Source organism: Teleopsis dalmanni, chromosome 2 (genome assembly GCF_002237135.1).
Source record: "Teleopsis dalmanni isolate 2A chromosome 2, ASM223713v2, whole genome shotgun sequence".
Lineage (NCBI taxonomy): Eukaryota > Metazoa > Arthropoda > Insecta > Diptera > Diopsidae > Teleopsis > Teleopsis dalmanni.
Window position 1 is genome coordinate 99,003,930 of NC_051847.1, and position 22,523 is coordinate 99,026,452.

The 22,523-nt window shown below is 31.2% G+C and overlaps 1 protein-coding gene across 2 annotated transcripts; it reads left to right on the top strand.

Annotated features, from left to right (window-relative positions):
* The first annotated feature begins 4,184 nt into the window (after positions 1-4,184).
* On the top strand, positions 4,185-22,064 carry LOC119682945 (phosphatidylinositol 4-phosphate 5-kinase type-1 alpha-like). Of its 2 annotated transcripts, XM_038096520.1 has the most exons (15): positions 4,185-4,423; positions 7,268-7,296; positions 7,352-7,504; positions 7,567-7,764; positions 9,705-9,847; positions 9,911-10,429; positions 10,484-10,591; positions 10,651-10,783; positions 13,025-13,112; positions 15,091-15,153; positions 16,125-16,205; positions 17,550-17,792; positions 18,705-18,876; positions 21,692-21,864; positions 21,922-22,064. In XM_038096520.1, exons 1-15 carry the CDS (start codon positions 4,330-4,332, stop codon positions 22,020-22,022), a joined length of 2,298 nt encoding a protein of 765 aa, XP_037952448.1. In that variant the 5' UTR covers positions 4,185-4,329; the 3' UTR covers positions 22,023-22,064. The 2 variants fall into 2 exon arrangements, with proteins under 2 accessions (XP_037952448.1, XP_037952447.1); XM_038096519.1 differs by lacking the exons at positions 18,705-18,876; positions 21,692-21,864; positions 21,922-22,064 and adding an exon at positions 17,850-18,582.
* The last annotated feature ends 459 nt before the right edge of the window (positions 22,065-22,523 follow it).

The following is a 22,523-nucleotide window of genomic DNA, read 5'->3' on the forward strand; positions in this document are numbered from 1 at the left end:
CTTTGTCAAAAGACAAAGTTAGTAATGAGCTCCTGAAGTCTTTCTGGCTCCGGCGTCTACCACCGCAAGTACATGCTATCTTGCAGGCATCAAGTGTTGACCTGGATATTTATATTATTGTTATTCACATGGATATTTATAGTTACAGAGGTAAGTTATCCTATTGTCGGCGCAGATTTTTTAAGCACTACGATCTACTGGTTCACATGAAGCAGAAACGACTGGTTGATAACAAACCTTTCGTAGCAGCGAAAAGTTCTGCAGAGGGGCAAGTTGGCAGCATCCAAATCTATGGTATTATAGATGAGTCTCTTGATGAGTGAAGTAAGTCGAACAATTCATTGAAACTCGGTGCACCGAAGATTGCTCAACCAAGACGTCTTACTGGGACATGGTGTTGAAGAATGATGTTACTTGGCCACCATGCGTCGATTATCGTATGTTGAATGCTTAAACAAAGCCCGACCGGTATCTGTTTCCTTTTTTGCATGATGTAACAACCATCCCCCATGGAAAAGCATTTTTTGGAAAGTTGATTTACAGAAGGCGTACCACCAGACTCCAGTAACAGAATGTTTTATACCGAATACGGCGATTACTACTCTTATCGGTTTGTTCGAATTTCGTTTCATGATTTTTGACATACGAAACGCTGTGAAAACATTCCAACGATTTATCAATGCAACTAGGGCTGGGCTAAACTTTGTTTTCGCGTATATCGACAACATACTAAAGACGCTAGAGAACATCGAGTATATCTTCAAATGATTTTCTAGTGACTTCGGTAAGCTGGTATGATGGTAAATTTTGCACAGTAGGAATTTGCGTACAACGAGATGGATTTTCTGGGTCACACCATCAGCGTGCACGGTTTTAAGCCTCCTAAAAGCTAAGTAGCTTCAATACTTGATTTTCCCCTTCTATCAACGATGAAAGAACTAAGACGTTTCCTGGAAATGATTAATTTTTAGCGACCATTTCTACACAATGTCATCTGCAACCAGCGACGTTTATTCAATCTTACTCCAGAAAATCGCAAAAACGACAATAGCAAAATCACAATTAAAGCTGACCACCGATGCTTCCGATACAGTAGTCTGCGCCGTCCTGTAGCAGATTGTTGAGGGTAAGACTCAACCTTTAGCGTTCTATTCGAAGGCGTTGAATACAGCACAGTTAAAATACAACGGGTAGAGAGTTGACCGCCATCGCCCAAGCATTCCAAGTATGCACTCAAAGGACGTGAATTTATCATTTCTGTTTACGAAAAACATAGCCGCGACGTGCTAGACAGCTAGAATTCATAATCCAGTTCTCCATGATATCCGCAATATGACACCAGCATATTGCTAATATTGTCATATTGCTGGAGCAGACAATTTTGTGGCCAACACTCCTTCCCGTATTTCGCAAATCGAATTTGAAGCAGCAGAGGTCAATGTGATAGCAAAAGCACAAGATTTTGATGACGAGCTACGTCCTCTACTTGATAACCAACCCGATACTTCTTTGAAGCTCGTTGTGTACGTATTACTTATCTGCAGTACCGAAGTATTTGCGATATATTCAAGGTAATGTTCAACCATTCGTCCCAGCTAGTTGCCGTAAGTTAGTAACGTCAAAATTACATAATTTAACACATCCAAGGGTGAGAGCGACATGTAAACTGGATCAAGCAGGTTTTGTCTGGCCAGATTTAGCAAAGGACGTTTTGTTAAGAACTGCATGTCATGCCAGTTATCTAAAGTCCATAAGGTTTTAAAAACCGCTTTGCGTCGCCATAACACTAACAACTGGACGCGTGCATTTCCATTGATAATGCTGGGGTTGAGGACTACCCCAAAGGAAGATCTTGGTGCTTTACGAGTACCAATACAACTATTGTCGTAAAAACGACAAAAACCAGGTGAAACCGATTTCGTCGAACGTATGCATAAGACGTTGAAAACCGCTTTGCATCGCCACAACACTAACAACTGGACGCGTCCATTTTCATTGATAATGCTGGGGTTGAGGACTACCCCAAAGGAAGATCTTGGTGCTTTACGAGTACCAATACAACTATTGTCATAAAAACGTCAAAAATTAGGTGAAACCGACTTCGTTTTGAATGTGGTAGTAGGCATGGGAAACATCCACTCTATGTTCCCAACGACTTAAAAACTAGTAAGTTTGTGTTTGTAAGCATTGATCGAGTAAAGGCTCCACTGGAACAACTATATGAAGGACCTTTTCAAGTAGTGTAGCGAGGGGCTAAGGATTTTATGATTAATAAGAGAGGGAGCAGAGCAGGTGTATTGTTGCAATTGACAGGTTGAAACTAATTTACCTCAGCAGCATTGAGGACATCAGCAGGCATTCGTCACCCCCCTTAGCTAATCGTGAGAAGGAAGAAGTATATGAAAAGAAGGTTCCTAAACTACCAGCTGACTTTTCAAAGATTACACGTGCAGGTCAATCAATTTTATACTATCATGAACACATCATGAACATGAACTTGAAAACCGGTTTCCGAAAGATAAGAGGGGGAAGAGCATTTGATGTTATTTTATGAATTTCAAGCAAAAAAATTTGCTGCTCTTTTTCAGCTTGACACGCGTGCATATACAATGTTATATTTTGGTGTTTTTAAGTTTCTGTGATATGCACTATTACACAAGCGTTTCTTACGTTTACACAAAACAAAACAAATTCCACGCTCATGAGAGTTCATGATAGTGTATATTGAACTGACAGTTCATGTTGTCGTCAAGTTCATCTCACGTTCATGATAGTCTAAATAGGCCGTTTGTTTTTTATAAATAAAATATATAATTGATATATAAAACTAAACAAATGAGTTTGTATATTAAATATATATATGATATCATTGTACAATATACATTACTTAACAAAAAGTATCTATTTCAGTTGGATTTCCACTGAAATATAAGCAAACAAAAGCTCTTCTAGCACTTTTTGACACGTAAAAACTTTTTTACATACCTAAATCGACTTATGTCAATGAAAACGACCAAATTTTAATTTGATTAACATAAGTTATTTTAGCTGTACGGAGAACATGATATTAGGTTTATCATTAAATTTTATTAAAAAGCTGAAATTTTCGTTATAGTTTTGTTTTTAAAAGAATTTTTAATTATTAATTAAACATTCTGCGAGCAATTCATAATTTTAATGTTTTTTTTTTAAACATCCTTTATTGGATATGAATAGTACAATCTTAACTATTTTTTAATTTATTAGTTTTGCTGAATTGTACTTAATAGATGTTAAGTAATGCGTGTGCAGATTTACTGAACCAGTGTTCAGCTGCCATAGAACTTCGAATTACTACGACTATGGGTTCGTGTTCTTCTTCTTTGAACAGGATATGGCCTTTAACCTATGTCATATCTAGACCGATGCGTGAACCTGTTTTTTCATGTTGATTATCACGTCGACATAACAGCACATCATGGATCTAGAAAGGAAAACTCGATAAAGCCACTATTGTGTCTTTAAACGCAAGCACTATTGTGTCTTTAAACCCGGTTGTAATTTAGCCTTTATCACGGGTATCACGGATCTTTGCCGATTATTTTTAATAATAATAAATTTTGTAATAATTTTGGGGAGTAAAACCTAACTCTGAAGATTTTAAGAGCATTAACCGATATATTATTTATACGACAAGAATATATCATTATGAACTGTTCTTACATTTCTTGCTTGTTAATTGTTATTAATTATCTGCAAATTTAAGATATGAACAAATATTTTGTTTATATCTTATATTGTTGATGTTGTCATGTAAAGTTTTTTTTATACAACAAATATTAACGTTCGACTGGCATGGTAACTCTGGCTTTAAGTCAGAGAACTGTCATTTTTTCCTGTATTCCTCTTTTGTTCATTATTATATTAAATAAAGTGAAGTAAAAAATTGTCGAAATCATCGGATCGTGTGTATCATGTTTTGCTCAAATATATAATAGTTGAGACCAACTTTTAATAAGAAAATAATGTGTATAAATATGAGCCTTGAAGTGATTACTAAAATTTTAGTGTTGCGCTGTGTTCCATTCTCATTTGTACTCTGTAACAGGGACCAACTTAAGAACATGACATTTGTGTATTACCAATTATCCGAATAAATTTTGCATGTCTAAAAGTATGTTATAATACTTTATATTTAGAAAAAGTTTCCTAATCTTTAAAATTAGAATTAACCGTGAATATGGTTGAATTTATTGAATATATATGGAATAGAGACAATTAAATCACGAATTTCCTTATTAAAAGGAAAGAGTTTTATTTAATATATTTAAAGTTTATAAATTATTTATAATGGCTTCAGTAAATACTAAAAATTTTGTTGGGTTGGACCATTTATCGCCGTTAAATACAAAAAATGTGGATCCATCCTTATTTGGAAATGAAGGTAACAATATTTACTCTACAATTATTAATAATTCTACATTTAATTATTTTAATTTATGATTATTAAAAACTATTCAAATGGAGTAATCACTAATTTATCTTATATTTCTATTTATTTTGTAATAAATATATCAAAAAAAAGTGAGTGAAAAATCAATGAATTGTGGAAAATGCTTGGCGCATGTACCTTACAAGCCCTAATGGGACACATATGATGTCTTCTTCCGTTAAACAAATTCATATATAAAATTGTCAAATTCAGTTTTCCAATCTATTTGTTTTTAAATTGTTTAAGATTTAAATCATTTAAAACATATACTAATAATCAACATACTAATTAAAATGTTAATTAGTCTGTTCAATATGATTTTAAAAGATGCATCTTGAAAGGGTTTTCTTTACTAAGTTCAAATACTATTTAAGAAATAGTGATTCAAGTAGCAAAATTAATAGTTAGCAAATATTTGGTTGGAAATGCATAATTAATACACTATATCTCAAATATTGCTTGAAAAAATTTTGTTTCACAAATATTTAAAATTTCTTTAAAAAACTACTGCCAAAAAAATAAACTATTTAAATTATATACAAGGGATGGTGTAACCCCTTATAAGGGAGTAGTAATCCAGTAGAAATAACATTTTCTTGATTTTCTTTCTACGAAATTTATGTTATAAAAATTAAAATAATTTTTAAAATTTCAAATGAGACTAACAGGAAATAAAAATAAAAACAAAGAAAAGTACAGGTGTAAATAAAAATGAAGATAAAATTTATTATTTGAGCTAATTCGCTTCCTTAGTGGTAAAAACTTACAAATGATTTATGAAGCTTATGACTTTTGACTTATGTTTTAAAAGGCTACAAATAGCAGTTATCTTTTCCACAATTTCTTACTATCAAAACATCAAATGCATTAATATGGATTCTAACAATACACACAGCTATTATAAGACTCGCTAAATTGCCGTGGTCCCGATAGCAAACTTCAATTTCAGCTACAAGCCCAACATAGACAAAAAATCTCACCACTCTGCCAAGCTGAAATAGTAAGGACGTGTGCGAGTTAGACTAAGTTGATGCTAAACCAAATGGGAAATTTTTTGGGATTTTTTTGCACTGCACACATTTAGTCATTTATCAACACGTATCGACACATCACTACATTATCGCCACAACTTAGAATTTCCCTCATTTAGAACGCAATTTAGGACGTGTGAGAGTTAGGGTAAGTTGCGTTTTAAATGAGGGAAATTCTAAGTTGTGCCGATAATGTAGTGATGTGTCGATACGTGTTGATAAATGGCTAAATGTGTGCAGTGCAAAAGAACCCATAAAATTTCCCATTTTGTTTAGCATCAACTTAGCCTAACTCGCACACTTCCTAAATACAATATTTTTTTTGCAAAAAAAACAAATAAAAAATTAAGATAAAAAGCATTAAACAGTAAAAAATTTATTAAAAATAATAAGCAAACGTCAATTTCAAGTTGGAAAATATAAGAAAATAAATCACCCAAAAATATTTTAAGTTTTTTTTATTTTAGCTTATCCTTTAAGTAAAATTTTAAAAAGCTTCACTAAACTGAGATTTATCCAATACGGATCTAGTCGTACACCCCAACTATTTAAGTTTGTCGTTTTGGTTTTCTCTACACTTGTGTGTTCTTATGTTAGATTAATTATTCCTTCTTTCATTATTAAAGACAATTTGTTGTGTCTTTCCAACAGTAAACTACTTTTCAATAAACATTCATGTATAAATAGTACATTGGACAATATCGTACAGCATAAAAACTAACATCGCGAAACTTTCAGATACCATTCTTCTAAGTCTAAGTGTTTTTATTCTTTCCACTGGGACAACTGTTTAAACAGAATGTGTGAATATGATACGTCTGATAAGCTTTACATTAAAATAGAGTTCATATGGTCTACGGTATGGTGTTGCAGTTCCATGTTCCAGCTAGTACACTGGGATTGTCAACGTTCGAGTATAGATTTGCAATAACACTTTGTTTTTAATATAATTATTACATTTTATTCAAATATGTCTCTATGTACAGGCACAATGTGACTATTTTGGAAAATTCTTACAAAATAAACTAATTTTTACTTCTTGTCCTCCGTTGTCTCTTATTATCATAACCAGTGGCGTCGCTAGGCGTCAGCGATGTCGGCGACCGCCGACGGCCTCGCGCCCGCAGGGGCCTCGCAAAAACTTACCGACTGTGGATTCTAAGCACTTAATAAATATTTTGAACAATGTGGTTTGATAGTGGCATTAACCATACTTGAAGTATTCCCGAATGTTTATATAGTAACCAGATTCACGTTCACAGTTCCAGTCAGTATAGCTTCGACGGAAAGAAGCTACTCAAAGTTAAAAGACGTGGTTAAGACGTACTAGAAAAGTATGAAGATCCAAGAGAGACTATCTCCATTGGAAATTCTATAAACTGAAGCAAAAATAGCAGCTGGCGCAAATTATGATATAATTTTAAAAAAAATTGAGTAGGAAAATTCATTTAAAAGTAGGAAAATTCATTTATTTTAATTTGATTAGCAATAAAACTTTCAACAATGTAACTTGAAAGTTTACAACTGGGTTATAAATTGTGCTGTCTAACCTTTTCAAGTAATTTATTCACATCTTCAATACTATCAACTTTAATGGAGAAGTACGAAGTGTTATTAAAATGTCTTCAATAAAATTTATTAAGAATTTATATTAATTAAAACTTATTTTTAGATACTTACTTTAAAATGATTCAATAAATAGTTAACAGTTCTAAATAAATTCATTTTTTCATGCTATAATATTGACAATTATTTATTATTTCAGATGCCACATGCCAATCATGCTCCGTAGATGTAAGCATATGTTTATTTACAATTTAATTTAATAATAATTTATTATATTTTTAAGACATACGGAAATCGCCACTCCCGTTATGGAAACCGTAGCGACAAAGAACGAAAAATAGGCCATAGGCGCGTAGGCGAAGGCGGTGAAATAACATATAAAAAAATCCAAACATCACAAATTATGGGATCTATTCAATTAGGAATACAACATACCGTACTAAATGCCTCTTATATTAAATGTTTGAATTTGGTTAAATGTTTGAGTTTTATAAATAGGTTGGAAGTTTAGCATCAAAACCGAAGCGGGACTTGCTTATGATGGATTTCTGGGAAATTGAAAGTATTACGTTTCCATCGGAAGGGTCTAGTTTAACTCCTGCACATCATTATAGTGAATTTAGATACAAAATCTATGCTCCTATTGCGTTTCGTTACTTCAGAGATCTGTTTGGAATTCAGCCTGATGATTTCATGGTTAGTAAAACACACATGGGCATTGCATATATAGAGTTAACAAAATTATAGTTTGTGCTTTAGAAAAAAATTACTGCAAATTTAAAGTTTATCGATGCCGGTAGGAAACATTTTAAAATACTTCCATGTATACTTTTTTTTCGTCAAGAGACTGTCCAGAGCACGAAGCTCAAACATCTGTTTTTTCGTAATTTCGTCAATTGAGTACATTTTTTAGCCTGTATGTTTTAATTTGTCGTTATTGCAGTTGTATTACCGCAGCTGTTCTTTTTGGGAATGTCCACCGCGTTTTTGCGAGTTGTGAAAGAGCTTTCCATTTAAATCTGCTCAAACACATTTCATGTACAATGCTCCTAGGAGATGCTAGATGCCCTAGAGTCTCCATGAGTAGTTCCTGTTCTTCGTTAAACCGGTCGCAGCGAAAGGCTACATGTTCTGCGCTTTCTGTCGTTGTGGCAGTTTGGGCAGTAGGGATTACCTGCCAGCTAAAATCTGTAAAGATATTCTAAAAAGCCTCCTATCGGACACTGTTCAATAAGCGCAGGCGACAAGCAATGCACTGCGTATATATATCTGTGTTACCAGTTGTATCGGATGCTTTTTTGCTGCTCCCCATATAAAAGCGGCATATAATATAATTAAGTCCGTAACCATCGACAGAAGATGTCTTCTTTTACCCTGAGGATCACCTATATTGGGATTCGTGTAAGTGCACTATTTACTTCCGCTGCCTTAGAGCTAACTGCTGTAAGGTTCTGTTTGAAGATCAGTCTTACATCGATCATGACTCCAAGGTATTTTATTGCTTCTTGTGACAATATTTCATGCCCACCAAATATGAGTTTCATCTTCTTTTGCTTTCTTGCGCTAATCAGCATCGCTTCTGTTTTTTGAACCACAAACCTTAGACCTGCATTTTTAAGTCAACGTTGTACTCTTGTCACTTGTCTCTTGCCACTAGTGCAATGTCATCAGCATATCCAACAAATGTCATTTCATCGGCATGTTTTATTTTCAGGACTCGATCGTACGTAGCATTTCGCAGTGTAGTTCTCAGAACCTTGTGGAACCCCGTCAGTGACCTCATGCTGTTGTCTTTCTTTCTCTGTCTCATATTGTAGTATCCGACTTTTAGTACTTTCAGAGTCTTAATCTGAAGATGTCAGAGTTTTTAGTTGTTTATTTTAGAAAACAAAATATAAATGACACATCAGGCGTTTTATTTTAGAAATTGTTTTTGCAATTGAAAGGGTTGGTGTAACCAACTTTGTTTATTTTGTTTATATTACTTTGTGTACAAGACCAAAAGTAATAGGTGTTTTTTATTTTTATGTTTTCAAGGCAAAAATATTATTATAATATTATTCAATTGAAGCCACATTAGCGTTCGCAACTAGCTTGATCGAAATGATAATATTCTTTAACTGAAATGTATTGGTGGTGTCGTATTAGCCGTAGTCAGTAGGGTGGGAACTCTTGACTCGAGATTGTTCATGAACTGTTCTGTTTTTTTACAACTGTTTAAAGCGCTCCAAGACACAATCTCTCGAAGCTTGGAGGCATCGTTGACATTTTTAATAGTCAATTAAAACAGTTAGAAGTTCATATGCAGCATTAATACTACTTTTATTTGCAGTGAAGCTAATAGTGGCTCCTCTTTTTTGTCTTGTGACTAACATTATTCAATTTAACTAACCGCAAATATATGTCGTCAATTATGTTCTCATGTATTTACATAATAATAAATTTTGATATATAACACAAGCACAAACGAGGTAGAATAACGTTAGGAATCCTTGGTTAAACTAAGAGTTGTTTATGTTAAACCTTATGTTAAACAGTTTTGGGTAAGATAAAATAATTGTTTTAGAATAGCTCTAAAAAAGTAATTAAATGCTGAGAAATTAAATTTTAAAATACGAGTATGTTTCTATACACAGATGTCAATGTGTTCAGCACCATTGCGGGAGCTCTCCAATCCAGGAGCTTCAGGTTCAATTTTCTACTTGACGAATGATGATGAGTTCATTATTAAAACAGTGCAACATAAAGAGGGAGAATTTTTACAAAAACTTCTTCCAGGGTAATAAATGATTAAAAAATTATCAAAACTTTCTTTTACTAATGTACATTAACTTTAAATTAGTTACTATATGAATCTTAATCAAAATCCTCGTACACTTTTACCAAAATTTTTTGGTCTCTATTGCTTGCAAACTAGCAATAGTAAAAATATTCGTTTGGTAGTAATGAATAATTTGTTACCGTCGTACATAAAAATGCATTTCAAGTATGATTTAAAAGGATCAACATTTAAACGAAAAGCTTCTAAGTCAGAGAGAGCAAAGAAGTCACCTACTTATAAAGACTTGGATTTTATGGAACATCATCCAAATGGTATTTTCTTAGAAGCGGAGACCTACAATGCATTAGTAAAAACAATTCAACGCGATTGTACTGTACTGGAGTCATTCAAAATTATGGACTACTCGTTATTGGTTGGAATACATAACTTAGATTTAAATGTTAAGGAAAAACAAAACGACAAAAGTAAAGCAAAACCTGTTCAACCGGAAGAATCGGATATCGATGATGGAACGGAAATGGAAAATTTGGGAATAATTGAGGGTGGCGGTGATGGCACTGCTGCACATAATCAAACTAGGTTAATTTCAAATGTTTATGTTTAAGTTTCGATTTAAAATTTAATCATTTTCAGTGCTTTATACAAAACTGTTATAAATAGACAGCGTTTGGTGGCACATTCAACAGCCATGGAAAGTATTCAGGCAGAAAGTGAACCAATAGACGATGAAGATGATATTCCGTAAATTTTGAAATTTGTGTCTAAAATATTATAAAAACGTTAATAAATATTATTTATAGACCCGGTGGCATTCCAGCACGAAGTGAAAAAGGAGAAAGGCTTCTCTTGTTTGTTGGCATTATAGATATTCTTCAATCTTACCGATTTAAAAAAAAATTGGAACATACAGTTAAAAGTATTATTCATGATGGGGTATGTAGACTAAAATTTAAAAATAATTTTGTTAGTTCATACAGTTTATAATTTTGATTAGTGGTTTATGTACTTTCTGATATTACTAAGACCTTTTTAAGGAATAAAACTATATAAAGAACTAAAGATCAATGACATAAAATGTTGATATTGCATATATAATCCACTGAGTAAAATATTAAAAATTTATTTTTCTGTCTTCCTGCTTTTTAAAAATGTTGCTATTGTCCATACTATAAATTATCCATACTCTCACACATTTACCCTGATCACTGTTTAGGTCACCTTGAATACACAAACTATTAGTGAAGTTCCCTCATTAACTGTTGGTGGTAACCACAGGATTTTTATAGTTCACATAAACTCGAATATTTTTTCATAGGCTATCAATTCATCATTTCTTAGATACATATATAAAACTGTTTTAGCGAACGGATAATATCCTGTTATATAGCAATATGGAAGCTTTGACCTAATTCTGTTCACATATGTTTGATAATCTCCCAATCATTCAACTGTTATGCGTTCTTTTACAATTTACATCCAGCAAAAACATGGGATCTAAAATAATATATTCAACAAGAAAAAAGTTATTTAAGACTAACAACTTAGCGATACCACAGTGATTCAGCCACATATCTTTAAAGGTAATTAAATCGCATCTTGTCCGCTTTGCAGACAACTCATCACTTTGCACGATTAGTGGTGTTTAACTATCCCATCTATCATTGTACGTCGCATCACAAATTTCCACTGAGCATATGAATTTACAACAAATCCTTTCAGTTGTTAGTTGTGAGATCAATAAAATGATGTCCGAATTCCTTAAACTGAGTCTTATCTAATTATCCATTCAAAATGTATTAAATGTAAAATTATATGTTTTTAAGTTTCAACTGAGGGCTTTTGCCATTAATTACTTGTAAGCCTCATAATAATAATTTTTATTATCAATAATTGCAAGTTTAGATTCATGAAATATTTTTATTTAAATATTATCAGTTCTTTTCAGTGAGTAAAAGTAAACTGTACAGTTTTAATCATAGTGTACTGTTTTGTACACTACTTTTTTACTGCCTTTAAAATTCTGATATTTTCATTAGTGTTCTTTCCACAAACGAAGTGTATTTTATAACGATATTTTCACGAACGTAATGAACTTTTACAATAATTTGTTCACAAACGAATTAAAATTTTTAGTGTTCGAGCGTATATTTTAGTGTTCTTCGCACAGCACATTTTGGAACAGTTTGTAATGTATATTGTTCTTTCCTTTGTGTAAATAGAAAAAGATTTTAATGACATTTGTTATCCATGCATATTGTTTGTATTTCTGAAATCTTTTACACATAATATCTATAGAAAAAAATATTTAACTTGTCTCTGCATGGACACTAAACAGTTTATTACGTACGTTAAATAGTCGTTATGGAAGTTCACTACGTTCGTGAAAAAAACACTACCAACTGAACTAAAAATTTTATTTTAGTGTTTCGGAAAAGTAGCTTTCATGTTTAGTCCACGAACACAACACTAAATATTATTTGATGTGTTTTAATAAGAGGCAGTTCACTATGATTGTGTAGTGTTTACTTTCATTTACCATTTTTTATATATCAGAGCAATAGTACTGGGTGATGCCTTATATAACGCAAATCATATCATATCAGAAAAATCTAAATTATTTCTAATAATCTGTATTGGTTACTACAGATTTTTTGTATTTAATTTTGATACTTAAAAAAAACTGACCAAAAAAAAGGCTTAAACGTAATTTTAAAGTTAACTATGAATAAGGAACTGGACTACTAGATCCTTCACCTGGATATAATTATATTAACATTTGCCACTAATTCAAGATTTTGGATTATTTTTACTAAATTTGGAAAACAAACGGCCAAAAAAATTATTTCAATTAAATGAAATCTATGAATAGTTATTACAGTCCTTAAAAATTAAGGAAATATTGAACAATGATGTTAAAAAATATTTAAATTTAATTTAACAAAATAATAAAATATTTTATGACTCTTCGATTCTAATACTAATATTACTTTTCTTTAACGTTTTTCTTTAAAAAAAATATCTACTACTGAATGAAATGAATGCTCATTTCGTTAAAATTTTTAATTTAATATTACAATAAGTTATCAATAAATTCTAAATAACTTTTTAACATAGTTGATATGAAATAATAAACTATTCTACAAATTCATTATTAAACATTAAATTTCTTTATAGGATACCGTGTCAGTCTGCAGACCTTCTTTTTACGCTCAAAGATTTCAAAACTTCATGGCAAAAACAGTATTTAGGAAAATACCATCACGTAAGAATTACTCATTTACTTAAAATTTATATTTGATATAGTAGTTTTAGCTTATTTAGATTCGATTGGAATCAAAATAAGTATATATATAATAATAGCAAAAACAAATTATCAAGTCAACAATTTCAGTATTAAGGCTGTTTGTTCTTATGATAGACCCGATAATAGCTCCGATAAAAATGATGACAAAAGTAACAGATTAAATATACAAGTACACATTGACTAATGTGTTCACTTAGTATTATTGCCTGTCGTATATGTATTGACAAAAGCTTGAATTGCTTCACTGTTTATTAGCTGTCATAGATTCAGCTTAAGATTACACATGATACGTCTACATTATGTTCTGTATGTAGTCCGAAACTTAGATTTGAAAATTTACTGACGTCACACTTAACTCGAATATATTCAGTGAGGGATATTTAGTTCTGGAATAAATGCTGATTTGACCTGCAAACATTCCTTCTGTGTTCCATTTCATGCATGTTAAGTGTAAAAAATAGTGGGAGATCTATGAAAATTAACACATTTTCTAAACATTATAGCAGTTCTTACCTTGGTGATCCTATTAGAGATATATATATTTAAGTTTGTTGAGCCTAGTCCTTATCTCATATTACTTGCAGCTATCCATAGATCCTGAACAAAAGCCATATCGTAGCAGTTTTTTACTAATGTAAGGAGAAGTTTGGCAGAAAAGGTTTACAACAGTGGAGATTTATTTGCTGAATTTTCAGCATTTTCATCTGATCTGATTCATCTGATTGATCATTATCAATTAACTCTATTGTGCGGTTGTTGCTGTTTTTGTCACACAGATGATGTTTATTAAAACACAGGCGCACGCTCTCTAAACCACATGATATCTTTCCAAATCTTGTCCTCGGCCATCTTATCAATCTGAAAGATGTAATTCGGTTCTTCAGCCTATAAGGTAGGGTTAGTGACTTTTAACACCATCCTATCATCAGATGACACGTCAGAATAATGTCTTTGTAGCTGTCGTAGCGCATTCTCAGGTTTTACCATTCGAGGAATGAGAACCTTCGATTTGCTTTTTCCCATAGGCCCTGAAGTGTTTTTACGAACTCTTGTACTTAGTTTAATGTCAGATGGCATGGGCGCATTTAATTTAGTGTTCATTTTGTTAAACATAGCATATAACAGCTTTACTTCTACCATTTTCTGCTGTTCTTGAAAAATTTGTAGTCATATTGCTGCAACTTAATTAGTCCTACGATGAAATGCTGTTCAATTATCATCTTCACCAAGGTTGTTATCGATATGAACCATTTATTTTCGTCCTTCTGCAGCTTAATTTCAACAATAGTTTCAATTTTTCATTTTGGTCTTTCAAAAGTTTTTCCTTGATTTAGGTTATTAATGCCCTATCTGAGGACATATCTATACCATTTTTTATTAGCGAAAAAGGTCGACCTTTTCTCATCGAAATTTTTTCCCAAATTAACCTATCCTTCTCTTCTTTCAAGAGATTCGTCTTACGTTTAAGTGAAGCATAGGGGTAAGAATAAGAATTTGTACCTAGATTTAGCTTAAGCTCCTCATTACTGCCCTGTCTCTCCAATGGAGCTGGCACCTATCAAATTACCCAGAGAGCACAGAAGTGTTTCTTGATCAGTGGTGTTAATGTTTGCGATATTTTTGTGATCCGAGTCAGCATGCTTTGGTATCCAGTAGTTGACTTCAAAATATAAAAACACAAACATATTTTATGCTCAACAAACAATAGCGACCACCAAAACACCTTTGCAGTTCTCTGATTCTTATTATAATAAATTTGTTAAACTGCAGTTGTAAAATATATGTGTTTAAAGTTTATTTTCAATTTAAATGAGCGTTTTTTCCTATATTGATTTGATAAAATGATTTTGCATTTTATATATAATATACTTTATATACTATGATATAAACAGTACTACATAAGCTATTAATACTTATTTTGTCTATTTTTTCTAAGTGGACTTACCTGAAATAAAAGGGAATCATAGAAAATTCCGTACACTGGTATCAAGTTACATAGGTAAGAAATTAATATTTATAAACTAATAATTAATTTTTAAAATAATTTTAACAAAAATGTGCTTAGTTGATAGTTAGTTAGTTAGTTGTGGTAGAAGGAGGACGAGTCCTCCTCAGTTAGCTAAAGAAAAAGCCGTTTTGAATCCACAAAAGACCTCGTGATAGTGGGTAGAAGATAGAGGTCAAACTAGAACCAGCCAGAGACATTAACAAAGGCAAGAATCTGGATAATGCTGGAGATATCGCTAAGTGAGTTGAAGTTAGTCGTTTGTATGGAAAGAAACAAAAAGTGATGTTTTTATATAACAATTGATCCTAGATATTATATACTATTACAAATTATCTGCAGAAATGACAATCAATAAAATTTTGCAAATATAAAATGGTAAGTCATAAGTATAAAAAAGCAGAATAGATAGCATTTAGGTAATTGCTTATGTTTAATTCGAATATAGGTATATTTTAATGTTGATTATATTAGTACTTTGATTATTGCTAATAACATATATTTCGAACCAAAAATGAATAAAAATTCTTCTGATGTACTATGGTACCGCTCATCGCTTAAAGACAATTGAAAAAAATTAGTTCAAATATTGTGATAATAAAAAGGTCTTCAACTCTGAAACTAAGAGTTGAATCTCTACTGTATATAAGTTTTACAGTATTGTACTGTAGACCTAATCCACATAGAAGACTATATGTTCTAGGGTATCTTAGGTAGGGTATCACAATGGTACCCTAGCATGATATATTTTACTATATATATATAATCGATATTCGCTCCTCAGTGATTTGATTCAAATAAAACTGGAATATTAGGAATTAAATTTGAATATAAAGAAATGAAAATAAAAATAATTTATTATATTTAAAGCAAAAATATATATTCAGTATATTTATTTCAATTTTATTTCTATAGTACAAAACAGTACTTGCATTTCATTTAAAAATAATTATATTATCTTTCAGCACTAAAACATTCTCCGTCAAAAAGAAAAAGTTTATCTAAATCTTTACAACGATCGATGGACAGCGACCAAGAAGCACGCTGTGAGTACATCATTATTTATAATTATTTATCCACTGATTTAGTTTCTTCATTTATTACAAACAATTAAATAATAAATTACATATGTTATATATTATTTTTTAATGTTAATATACACTTTGAATATATAAACTAACACAAGCATCTACAATATATTTTGGAAAATGTATTTTATACAAAACTATAAGTTTATATAATACTATTTCTGGTTTTAGCCAAATCTATAAATCCCTCTGCACTCTTGCGACAATATATATATATGGTATCAGTGAACAAGCGGGCCCTATCTGGAAGGGTGTGCGACCCTTCTACAATGTTGTTTTTACATGTACTGCTTAAATCAAAAATGATAAATTGAAATAGAAGAGAGGTTTTATTAATAATACCTATATTACATTAGACAATAATATTTTCTCAATATAACATTTAACAATTCAATAACAAAATAACATATTAAATAAATTGAATTCTTAATTAATATGTACATATAAGTTTAATATTTGATCAATATGGAATAAACACAATTTCTCACAACATCAAAGCAACTTTTTTCAAACAAAAGAGTCTGCACGCTTGCATTGTATTAATGTGCGGCCAGCTACTGCGCACAACTAGCGGCAGAAATTCGTGGGTGCTACTGTTAAAAGGGGAGAGACGAAATATACGGTGATGGGAGCTGTAAACTTAAGCGCACATCTAGCCGCTCCGTCGAATTAACATGCTTGATTCATATACAACCAGTTCATATTCGAATAGAATAGAATAATTACTCTCATATATTTCCCACTATATAAATCTCTTTTTCTCATATTTTATGCGAGAACACACGCGCTTATTTAGTACACACACCTGTTCTGTTTTTGTCCCACAATTGATGACAGAAATTTATTAATGCAATTGCTTAAAGGGGAAAGACGAAGTATAATAGACATTGCTGCACACTTATGAGCACACCTAACAATTATAGAAGCTAAGAGAAGAAAATTGATTGGTTTTTCATAGACAATTCTATTTAAATTCTTTCGACAAAATTTTAAACTTTGAAAATCTATATATGTATATGTATTATATTATATTAATTCTGAAAGTACGTCGCACACCTCCGCACCATAGAGCGGTTGTCACTGTATGATATATGTATATTATACTCATGGAGAAAATCGATTCTGGTTTTGTAACTGAAACACTTTATATTTATTTTTAATAATAATAAATTATATTGACTCCCGCAACATTATTGATTAATAAACGCTGTCCAAATTTTTATTATGTAGTACTTTAAACCGTTAAAATTCAGTCCAATAATTTTTTACTATATTTTCTTTTCATATGGATAACAAATGCAGCCAGCAACAATAAAGTGATTCAACAAATTTCCGGATTAAATCAGCAAGCATCAGATAATGTCTTATCAAATTCATCTTTAAATAATACACATATTCCTGTAAATCCAAAACAGCGACTGCTAACAGCTAATGCATCAAGTACGAAGAAATTAAAAATTCCTCCACCAGTTCCTCCTAGAGGTTCTCCACGTAAAAGAAATGCAGACGAACAGTTTATGCCTCAAAGAGCATTACCTACATCAGGTACATTAACCTTATCATCTAAAAATGATGAAGCGAATGCAGGCAATATTTCTGTAGACTGTAATTGTTATTCTAAAAGGAAATATCTGGAAGTTGAGCTTTTTCCTCGTTTTGGTGAAAAGCGTTCTCCAAGCAATGTGAGCGATTGGCTAGAAGTTCACGAAATATTTAATTTAAAAGATAATGATGACCCAACGCAGTTGCCAACCACTTCAGACACATTTATTATGAAAGAAAGTGATTCATTAGAGTCATCAATATTATCATCACATCAAATCCAACAAAACTGCTTAGTTACTAATTGTTTTGCAGAGGATTATGTTGTACAAAAGTTTCCAAGTAATAATTTAAACAATAAGATTATTGAGACCAAACAATCAAACGATTATTGTTGTCCCATCCTTGATCACGAAAACTCAAAGCGAATATTTTATATTGCTGATCTAGCATTAAAAAATATGGCTGAAGACAGTGAAGATAATTTACTACAGTCTTTCAATGCATTGTTAGAAGTTAAGACAGATTTTGAAAAAAACAAATGGTCTCGAACGTCACAATATTCAAACAAAACTCGAAATTCAAACGTGATAAAAAAAAATAATTATAAAGAAAAAAAGTTAGTTGTTCCCAGGAATTTGCCTGATGAAAAACAAAGACGAGTATCAAGAATTCAATCACTAATTCCAGAAAATTTGTCAGTTTGTTCTAGTATTAATCCAATTTACGATATTAATTTGAAAGACTTTAAAATGCCAAACAAGCGGTTCAATTTAAAACATTATGATTAAACATTATGATAGCATATGTATCATACCATATTGCTTTGTCTTGCATTACCTTTTCATAGACATATGCGAAATAACGTAAAACTTTGTCTTAATTTGATTTCATTTCATTTTCATGTATCGCTAGGCACAACGCCATCTTGCAGTTCAACTCCACCTCCTGCCTTTGATGAAATTTCGGTTGATAGCTCAAACAAAACTAGTTCAGCTACTATTGGACGAAGCTCCCATTTATATAATGAAAGAAAGATGAATGTGGGCCCTGCTTTTCGCAGTTCGTATAAGGAGGACAATACAAGGTAAAAATAATTTAATATGGTACCTCTTTTACACAATAATCATTTCTATAATCTACATCAATAGTTTTTATGAAATATCATCCTGTAAGAAAGATAATGTTTTCTTAATTTTACGATATTTTATTCTTTTACCCGACATTTGTTCTATTACAAATAGTATTCACAACAAGATGTTATTGACCCAAGTCAGTTAAGAAATATACCCAAAATACAATGTTAAGCTTTTTGAAACTCATGGACTAATATCGCATTCTTACATAAATTTTTGCAAGCACTAACATGTTTTGAGAATATGGAAAAGAATTGATCAGAATATTCCGGTAAAATTATGATTTAACCGAAAAAAAATGTAAATTTACATATTTGTGAAGAATTTCGCGTGTGCGATTCAAAGCTTGTTAAATAAGTCGTTTCCTTTGCTCTAAATGAAGCTTAGAGCTATAATAATAATATTTGCAATAATATTTCTTTATTCATGATAATTCATTTATACTTTATTTGCGCAAAAAAAAATAAAACAAAATAATACATTTCACTAAAATTATATATGTAGTAAAAAAACATTGTTTAGAAAAAGATCTAAAATTTTACAGATTGTAGTCGGAGGAATAATTCTATCCAAATTCATATAATATAATATCTTTCCAGATATCGCCTATAAAAAATATTGTACGCTCCTCAATACTAGTACTACTAGAATATAGAACTCTATATTCTAGCAGTAGCGACCATTTTCTTTATTTTTTCACTGTCTCTAATACTTTCAATGTATTCATTCAATTATGAGTATCATACACCAATTCTGTGCTTAAGAAGAAGTTATTTAGATACATGATGCCATGTGAATTTAATAGGTATTTTTTCTGTCTTTTCTCTTGGAAACGCTCTGAGTATGCAGGTCGAAGCTAATATTTATATTCACTTAGCACTTTATTGCGCACTTACTCCAGTCCAATTCGTAATTCCAACATAAAACAAAAATTCCCAAACACCCTCTGAAAATGCAATAAGTTGATGATTCTACGATGCTCAATTCTTATCCATGAATTTCAATAAAGTTTTTTGCTGATCTTTGATGGAGTCTTCGGTGATCATGAATTTCAATCAAATTAAAGTGGGGAAATAATATTACTGATATATCAACTAAATATCGTTTAAATCAGTGAACGAAAACAAACACTAAAGTACCGAGCAGAGTGTACTTTTTGCCATCTTTGTTAAAAAACACTAAACGAACAGTACACTAAAAAAAGTTCGAAACACATCAAAACATTTTTAGAGTATGTGTCCGCGAACAAAAATTTAATGCACTGTTTGTAGTGAACTTTTCCCGAAGGTAGTGAACTTTTTAACGATCTTTTCTCGAAGGTAGTGTATTTTTAGTGTTCTTTTAGTATCGGTCGAGTTTTGTGTCCGCGAACACGAACTCTAAAATTTTAATGTACTGTTTGTGTGTTTGTGTTCGAATTTTTAACGTTCTCATTATGTTCTTTTCCCGAAGGTAGCGAACTTTTTGACGATCTTCTCACGAATGTAATGTATTTTTAGTGTTCGTCGAACAAAACAATTTGGAAACGTTTTTAATGTGCATTGTTGTTGCATCGGTTGTATAAGAAGAAGAAAAAGTTTTGTTTGCATTTGTATTAAATGTGTTTTGCTTGTGTTTTCAAATAAAGATATTGCGTATGTATTTATTGAAGCATATTTAATATCCGGGAATGAATTACACAGATATAATATTTTGATCTGTTTCAGATATGAGTAGTTCATGAGTAGTATTATTCAGGCCCGCGGTTACTACTTCTTTATGTCATTACATCATTACAATACAAATAAATCAAAATTTCTGTTATTTTATTGTCCTTAATGCTGACCACCAATGATGAATTCTCTAACTTTTATTTTGCAAGTTTTTCATTTAGTTAAGAGTTTTTAAATATTTTACACATCAGTTTTTACTATTTAATATATTACTATTCAGTTTTTTATTTACTTTTTAAAAAGTATAAAAAAATAAAAAGGGAACCAAAAATGTTCTTACATTTTGTTATATCTCAAATTAAATTATAAAAGGATAAAAAGTATTAGAGCTATATTTTGCTTTTCGGGATCTTCTTCAATTCACTGTGTGTGCACATAACATATATGTGCTGTAAATTAAAGTAGCAAGAGAGTTTAATATAAGAGACTTACCGCCCTTTTCTGTGGACTTGACAAATTTGTCAAGTATTGACAATTAATCAAAATTTTTATCAAACAAAAAGCCATTTACTTTCTGGGCAACAGCTTCAAAGCTCAAGCACCTAGTGCTTTTCACCACACTATGGTGAAAAGTGTTTTTTATACAAAAATCAAAAATATTGTGTGGAGTAGTTATTATATTCATATCATTCCTTATTACTTCAAGTTTTTTAAATTCCTTATTTGCTATTTAATACTTTATTATGCATGCAGATATATCAAAACATTGTCATATTTCTGCAATACTTTAATAAATAATTATAAACTCACTAATAATACCATGTAGAATTTTATTATTCAGACAAGCTTGTAAAAAGCAAATATTTTATTTGTCAAGAGCATTTGTCAATTTGACAATTTATCAAGAAAAGAGCTTTTTATTTGTAGCACAGAAATAAAATCTTGACAAATTGTTAACATTGACAAATAAGAGATGGTAAATATTTGTCTATACTTGACAAATTTGTCAAGTTCACAAAATGGGGGAGTAAATATCATAAAACACTAAATAATAAGACAATATGAATAACGACTTCATTACAATTTCACTTATAATATACTTACTATTTTTTAGTCTTTCTGAAATACATTTAGATACATACTTAGCAGCGGACACATTATCTAATAGTCAGTATAGTTCTCGTGGCGGCCTTGCGTGGACACCACCAGCATCCGGAGAAGGTTCAACTCCCACATGGACTGAAGGTACACCTAGTTTTACAGACTCTAGCTCCAGCGGAGATTTAGGTGAATTTATAACTTAATTTACTTCCAATGTTTTTTAATTTTTAAATTTCTTTATAGAAAATTGTTCACCTGTTAGCTTAACAAAAATAAATCGACGTAAACCTACTGTTGAAGATGCTTTAAACTCTCTGTCAGCCGAAATTGTAAATCCATATTAAAATTAAATGTTTGTAAATGAATATTCCATAAAATAATTAAAATTCTACAATATAAAATTATTTTAAAGATAGGTTGAATTTGTAATTAGATTTTGTTCATATTATTAATTAAATTTTTTTTTAATTCAATTTAATTGTGTTTTGTTAAAGTTATTAAAAACACAAATAATTATTGCAAATAAAATATCAAAAATACGTTAATCAATATTTAACCTTAATATTAGAAATAAGGATAGTGAATCACTTAAATTAAATGATGCTGTTTGATAGGTGATTAATTGAAACGAAGTTGTGTAATACGAATGAACCTTCTGATCGAGGTGAGGGATCAGGGTTTAGTTTTATTTAATGTTGCTTAGTGCAGGAACAAATGTGTGACGCAAATATTTCCTGAGATTCTAGATACGAAGCCGAAGAACATTTCCATTTAGTACTCTTTAATGTATTATCTGCAGACGTACCATCAGAGGATGATTCTTTTAACACTGGAAGTGTCATGTC